General features: G+C 43.1%; 1 protein-coding gene across 1 annotated transcript in view; it reads right to left on the bottom strand.

The window, feature by feature from the left end:
• Positions 1-2560: 2560 nt before the first annotated feature.
• The window catches only part of si:ch211-113g11.6 (uncharacterized protein LOC559008 homolog), a 30658-nt gene continuing 25479 nt past the window's right edge, over positions 2561-7739 (bottom strand). Inside the window, exon 14 of the mRNA XM_035164666.2 lies at positions 2561-6455. Coding sequence (XP_035020557.1) covers positions 6109-6455 — 347 coding nt within the window. The 3' untranslated portion in view covers positions 2561-6108. The remainder of the gene's footprint in view (positions 6456-7739) is intronic.

The following is a 7739-nucleotide window of genomic DNA, read 5'->3' as shown; positions in this document are numbered from 1 at the left end:
ATTATAATAATATATTACTGAGTAGAATGAATGAATGAGGAGCCAACAGCTGATTGAGATGTCTGACTGGTTCACGTAAAAATAATTATAGATGATGGAAATAAGCTGGAAAGAAAATATAGTTTCCTTCTTATGTTAATTTGCACCATTATAATGTTATTAATCCTCAAACATCTGTTCACTAAACCGGGTTTGATGATGCTGCTGTTCTGCTGCTCATGATCTTATTGTAGGAACTCTTCTCTTGGATCAGTTCTACAGAACCAACGAAGGCTGTTTGAATCCTGTTGTGCAAGTCCTAAAATATTAATGACGCCACCGGGCATAAAAAAATAAGCTGCATTTTAAAGAAGTCTGAGTTTGCACCGCAGACTAAGAAAACAAAGTTGTGAGGAGGCGGAGGCCCAAGTGAAGAGTGTTGAGCACCGAGCTGTTTATCAGCAGCTCTGTGGACCAACATCTGCTGGGTTCAGGTTTGACACAAACTCATTTTACCGATAATTCCGACATCACATGAACGCACACACAACTAGACTCGAATACAAATGTGTTTCTGCCTCTTCGTGCACATGTCAGGTCTGAAAACAAAGCTTTTGCAAAACCTCTCCACAGTGAACTTGTTTTTCAGCCTCTTGATTTGCTCTCATTGATTTGGGAACAGGGTTTCTTTTTTAGAATGGAGGAAGATTCCTGTTTTAAATAAACCCGTGTGTGTGTGTGTGTGAAGAATCACGGCGTCGGAGACCTGAAGGTCATGTGTGCGTTAAGAGCTACGAGAAATTATGTCCTAAACTCACTGATAATCCACAAGCTTGACAATGTGCCTTCACACATCTGTAAACTCTGGTTCAGATTAATTGTGATGACGTCTATTTAGTTTTTATTCTGACTTTCTCTTTGGTAGAACATATTTCCAAAGCCTCCAGGAGATGAATATCTGAAAACCTGGGTTTGTAAAAGTTAAACTGCGTCCGTGGGTAATAATTTACCTTTTAATACAGTAAAAAACGGTTTGATTTTTAGTTCTGTATCTACTGTTTGTGTCATTGATTTTCTGGGAAGCTGGTTAGAATCTATTTATGGCTTCCTTTGCTAACGTGTTCCTTGTTTCAGCCGTAACGCAATAGTTGGTTCTGCAGATTAAAACAGAAACGTGATGAAAGAACTTCTTTGTTCTTCTTCGCTTCAGGGAAGTGACGAGTCTTGCGTTACCTGAGCGAGAGGTTGGGATTTTCCTGTTTGGCAATAAAATAACTTCTAAAAACGCTCGATCCATGACAGAGTGAACATTGTGCTGATATTGATCAGGTGTAAAATCTGTGCACGTTCAGTTCACATGCTTCCATTCACCAATCAGCTCTGAACACAGAGGGAAGCAGAGGCTGATGGGAATGTGAGTTTTTCCAGGCGATTAGTCACAAACCAAATTATTGGATGAATACGAATGGATCTGATGAGCAGGTTAGATCTTCCTCTTCACAATAATGCACCTTCACCTCATTTGACACTGATTGGGAGGGTGTGTGTGTGTGTGTGGGGGGGGACTTCTCGTTGGCTGCTGATTGACAGCAGCTGTGTCACACCCCCCCCTCACACCCTGTGCTGCGGCTGCTCTTTGTGTTTGCACTTTCCTTCCTCCTCATTTTCTTAGAAACCGAGAAATCGTAGCCGAGAGCGGAGACGTTTCCCTGTTTCCCAAATTTGCATATTTTTGATAGAACAAAAGATTAAACTTTTCCAGTGATGTGGTCTTTTGCCCCTGGCGCAGACTGGTTGGTCCAAACACTCATAAAACATTCATTGGACCGAGGCTGCCGGTTTCCCTGTTGTTTCTGGCTACAGGCTCATGTGTTGCCTCCTCTCCGACGAGTGGAGCAGACACCAGAGTCACAGAGGAGCTGGAGGAGCTGAACTCCAGCTTTAGACTCCATGATTGAAGTGACCTCAGAATTCAAACTGACGTTCAGGCCGAGCTGAGCAATAAACGGCAGACACTTGATTCATGACTCGTGTCAGTGGATTTTATTGAGTAGGATTATTGTGTTGATTTGGGGTTCGTGTCTTTGTTGTGAGTGAGTTTTCCACTCGTCATCGGGGGAAGTTTCTGAATCTGACGTGACTCATATCTCCTCCATGTTTTGTTTATTTTCGGCCTCAACACTTTGACTTTACTGTTAAAATAATAATTGTTCTTTGACTCCGATGTGGCGTCCTCCCTTTTGTGTTGCGGTCACTGGGTTCAACAAAATGAAATTCTAAAGTTTTGTGGCCATAACAATTTTTGAAGCATTAATAATTCAAATTTCACCCGAAACGCATTCAATACAATTCAGTTTGCAGTAGAACGAGATCCTTTATTTGTTTTCTTTTTACTTTGAAAAACCCTTAAGTTTACTAAACTTTACCGGATGTAACTTGTAATAATTTAAGGTAAGACTTTTTATCAGAGACTCTTAAAGCCCTTAACATCCATTTAAAATACGTGTTATAGAATCTATCTATAGAAATATGTACATAAAAGGATTCGGTTTCATTGTTGTCAAATAAAGACGAGACATTCTTCCTTTATAGTTATATTTTATTAATTTTCACGGCACATGTTCAGGGAAACACATGTCAATATGGATTTGTTACATGAATATCTATTGCACTATAGATATTTGTTATTTAAAAATACATGTAATGAGATGGCATTAAACTGGCAATGGCACCAATATAAATCTCTCTTTTTTTTTTTCCTTTTCATAATAATAATAGTTTGGCATGTTACTTTTTAAAATGAGTTATATCAAGACACAGAGTTGAGGGCACACATCATGTACAGTACTTGACACTCAAACCCCCGGAGCAAACAGAGCAGCGACCCGCTCCTCTTCCTCGTGGAGCGCAGATGGTTTCCTGAAGGCAAATCAAGAGCTCGCTTTGAAGGAGATAAGCCGCTATCGCAGCGGCTGACGACGTCGGACGCGAGCGAGCGATAAGTGAATCTGGATAAAGCAGCCGTGTGGATATCCACATCAAAGCAAGGACTTGCAACACAGAGGAGATGTGGTTTTTCAAGGGTTGGTAAATGCTGTATATTCAGATCCCACGCGTTCGCTGCAAGACTGTGGCCGTTGGAGCGAAGTCGTGTGGAGCTGAGGACGAGGAGAGAGGCCAACTCCTCCTGCTCCTGCCTGGGGACCGGAGCTCCTCGTTAAGAGAGGAACGGGACAAAAGATAAAAAAACGTACAATTGCATGCAAGCTAACATGAACAGATTTCTGGTTCTTGATGGTCACTATTGTTTTTAAGAGCTGAAATATCGAAGTTATTGTTTTTGTCGTAGTTGGGCGACCTGAATGGTTATGGTGCTTGGACGGCCTCGGCCCTTTGACCCGGTTTCCTGTCTCCCCTTCACTCACCGCCGCTATAAAGGCCAGAAGCCAAAGAAAACACAAACACATTATTTACCATATTCAACATATCAGAATATTCAGATTTATGTTTCTGTGATGAAATAAAGATTTGAACGCAGGACTTTTACTTGATTGTAGAATTGGTATTGGAGTATTTCCTCCACCACAATAGCACTGGTCAGTACTAAATGGTATAAGTACAAGTCCTAATTCTTAAACAACACAATTTTGTTCAAAGTGTGTGTGTATAAATACTACAAGAAGATTATTATATTTGATTCTAATAGGAAAGTAAAGGCTTCTCTTCCTCTGATCACAGCTTTCGGAGTTAAATGACAACACGTACACAGCAGTTACAGTATAAAGGAGGTTTCAGAGGACGATGACTCGCAGCACGTTTGTGTTTGTCGAGTTAAGTTTCCTGTCACAACGTCTCTGGCACAACGGAGCCAAGTGCCGAAGGTTCACCGGCACTTGGCAGGAGGCTGGTGTTCATTTACCACCCTGGCGGCGACACAGAGACACAAAGACGATTAGTATGCATGTTGGACCTGCAGTGGGGGTTTTGTGTTTGTGGGGACGACCGATGTTGCACACGCGCTCAGGGTTGAGGGGAGGTAATGAAGCATCTTCGTAAATAAAGTGGCCCGACACAGCTTTTTTCTTTTTTTATGGCACAGTCCTTGGCCCACATCCGTGCGGAAAAAAGCAAGCAGGTCCCCGAGCAGCAACACACAACCGAGCGAGCAGCACGACACTGGCTGGAGGTTTTCACGGCTGAGAACACGCCCGCCGCTCGCACCCCCGACCATGTAAAATAAATTCTCTAATACGGCGCATGAGGAATCACTAATTAGCTATTAATGACATTTCTGCCACTGTGGAAGGCTCGGCACGGGCAGATTTATGTAACATTACCGAATGGTAATTCTCAAAAGCTCTGGAGGAACATGCTAATCCGCTGCATAATTCATCAGCGCTCAGGCCTCCTCCCTCACTCGGCTGATCAGTATTCAGAGGGTTCGCTGTAGTTTCTGTCATTTCACTGCTGAAGTGAAGAGCAGCTACATTCACGACTCCTTTCTGTTTACATTGAGCTGTGATTCAGCTGCGTGAGCAGACGCGGGGGTGAGGAGATGTCGCAGGTGTGTCTGATGTGCCGACTGCTCACGCCGCTGGTTGTGGTTGCTGCTGCACATCAGTGAAGTCTTTTTTTTTACAGCATCGAGATTCAAGGATGAAAAACTAACCGTGTTTCTCGTCCGCTGACGTCCCCGGGGAAAGAGGCGAAGCAGTCAATGGTTACATATCACATTCTAACTATGGCATAAAAACCCAAAACCATCAAGACAAATTGTCACGTACATAGGCAGCAATGGTAGAAAATCAGCATCTGCAGAGCAATAAAATACAGAACATACTTCACAGATCTAATCACAAGCCTTTTTTTTTTTTTCTCCCGGCAATCTATGAAATGCAACGTACGATAACGTGAGTTCGCTTCAGCACCTTGTTCACATCTCCGTGCACCGTCAGGTTTACAGGAAGTGGAGTCGCTGGCAGCAGCAGGTTGTTTCTCCTCACTCGGTTTCCCCCAAAAAACCCGATCTTTCTTTTTTTCTGTGAATTCACAGAATGAGCCAAAAAAATAATCACAGCAGTTTGACATTTTGACTCAACGGTGAATCACCCAACAGAAAATATCCAGAATTAAACTTTCATGTGGGTTGATAGAGATGAGTTTGATTATTTAATGGCTTCATGTTTTTAAAATTGAAAGATTCTGAGGAGGTTCTGCTTCTCACTTGATAAATATAAGTAACTTTACTCTCCTCTAAAGAGAGCGACCGTCCCGCTCTGATCTGGGGAGGAGTCGATAGCGTATATGAAAAGAAAAAAATGGACAAAGCTGTGAACAAGGCGCAACGACGACGTCTGATGCCATCTGATAAAAATATGCAAGGAACTGCCTCGCCTGAGGAGGAGTTGCTGAGACACAGTGATGTTCGAGAATGAGCTCTTGCCCATCCGCCTACTTCCTGTCAAAAAGCTGACACTTCCTCCCGGTGATGTTGTCGGACCCAGCTGCACTAATTATAGCGCCAAGTGCATCCGAGTCTGCAGTATTCTGCCTCGACTGCAAAATTGTGCTTAGGAGTTTATGTCCCAGAAGTGTTAAGGCTTTTTAAATCTCAATACCAGACGTTTTACTAAGTACTAATGAGCTATAAGTTTAACAAGATGAACGATGGGATGTACGAGAGTGGGTATTAAAGGTTTACATATTCACAAATAAGCACAATCAAGTCAATTTCAAATTAAGTAGAGAAATGATAAAAACAATTGGCCTGGTATTGGTTTGTTTTCTCTTTTTTGCCCAACTCATAGGATATGTTTGTTTTCGAGTCAGAGAGGAAAGGTTTGCAAAGCACCTAATTATGATTGAATCAAGTTCATGGACAGTAACTCCTACTCACTTTAGATTGAATAAAATCAAGGATCTTCTGTCTGCTGCTTTATGCTAAAAATCACTGAATCCATAACTCGCTCACATTTTGCTGGACTCTTTCTAAAAATTGAAAATTGGCACCGACAACCCAATCATGTAGTTCAATGCTCTGCGAACCTGACCTCCTAACAGTGGCTCCCTGTCTTTTCCTGTCATCGGGAGCCGGTAAGGATGAGCGGTTAGCATTAGCATTAGCTGCAGTTAATGGAGCCACAGGGCGGCCGCGGCCAGCAGGAGTGACGGCCCCAAGGTGGAGGCCAGGGAGGCGGCCAGGAGCCTGCCGTCGTTCACCAGCCGGACGGAGATCACCTCCACCTTGAATCCGTCCTCGGTGGCCATGCATCGAAAGACGCCCTCCTTCAGGGGCGTGTGGAAGGTGGGCCCCAGGACGCAGAAGTCCCCGGAGAAGAGGCAGGGGTAGTTCTTGATGCAGTTGTCCTTCTCCCAGCGGTAGGTGGCGTGGAAGGAGCGCACGGGGCAGGGGAGAAAGACAGAGGTGTTGGACTGGACCACCACTTCCCTGGGTGAAGTCCGACGCTGCTTCAGAGCTGCAAGAAACAAGTGTGTTATTGTCCTGGAAGAGGAATCACGACACAAACCATGTCCCCAGTGAAACAAACAGCAAGTTCCTGTCATTAAAAAGCAAGGACGTCCCATTAGCAGTAAACACAGACAGGAAAGAGGTTTGTCTGCATTAGAGACGCGATGTCAGTTTAATCCTGAAGTTAATTGGTGCTGGTGACCAAGTTACTGCTTTGTAATATTCACGTGTGGCATTATAAACACTAAATACTTATCGTACCGCTCTCTGTGGACCCTCTAATAACTGATTTGAATGAATTGTATTTTCATATTTTCTGCTCTGAACACCAGTTGTTTGTTTTAGATCTTTTCCAGGGCGGGATTAAAAAGCAGGTAACGACCTCCGGGACTTTGGATCCCTGACCCACAAATATCCATTATGTTTAAGTTGGTTTGTGGTTATTTAATTTATTTAAAATGTGTTGACTATTCAGCGTTAAAGCATATAACCAACTGGACTGATCAGGGCCTTAAGGCAGCTCCTGCACAGATGTCAGTAAATGTAAAAAAAGACGAGGACAAAATCTCCTTCCTACTGATCACAGGAATATTTCTTTGCGTCCTTGACATAACACATTGTCTCCTTGTGATTTAAAAACTTGCTGTCACGTTACTTTTGACATCTTGTTGTGACAGATCGTTGTTTAGTCCTGTCGACGTAACAAGCTGAGAAGAAAATAATTGCTCTGTCAACTGCGACCGTGAGAACAAAACACAGCGAACATGCCTCCTCGTGTCCCACTTCTTCAAAATGATGACACAGGAAAATAAAAATATCATGTGTCATCAGTTTCGTTCCACTGACCACAGCAGGTGGAGCTTTGCCCTTTAAACCTCCAGTGTGCAAGATTCAGGTGAAAGGATCTATTGTCTTTACCCTAGAATGAGCCCTTTATATTTAAATACTCTATATTTAAATACTTTATATTTAAATACTTTATATCTACATCAGGAGCGGGTCTTCTCTACGGAGGCTGCCATGTTTTTGTACAGTAGCCCAGACTGAACAAACTGAACCTTTTTGAGTTTCTATGACAACTGAAGCTTCCACAGGTTCTCTCTCATGTTTGGAAGGGGGGTGAGGTGAGGGTGTTCAGCTGCAACATGACACTTCACCACTAGAGGTCACTAAACTCTACACACTGCACCTTTAAAACATGTGTTCATTTGGAGCTGAAACCTTCTGATTCTAGTTTGATCACGTTTCAGCTTTGTTTGCTCGCAGGTAAACGTGTGCAGAGCAGAAGAAT

This window comes from Hippoglossus stenolepis, chromosome 8, assembly GCF_022539355.2.
Source record: "Hippoglossus stenolepis isolate QCI-W04-F060 chromosome 8, HSTE1.2, whole genome shotgun sequence".
NCBI lineage: Eukaryota > Metazoa > Chordata > Actinopteri > Pleuronectiformes > Pleuronectidae > Hippoglossus > Hippoglossus stenolepis.
This window is presented reverse-complemented; position numbering and strand designations above follow the sequence as displayed.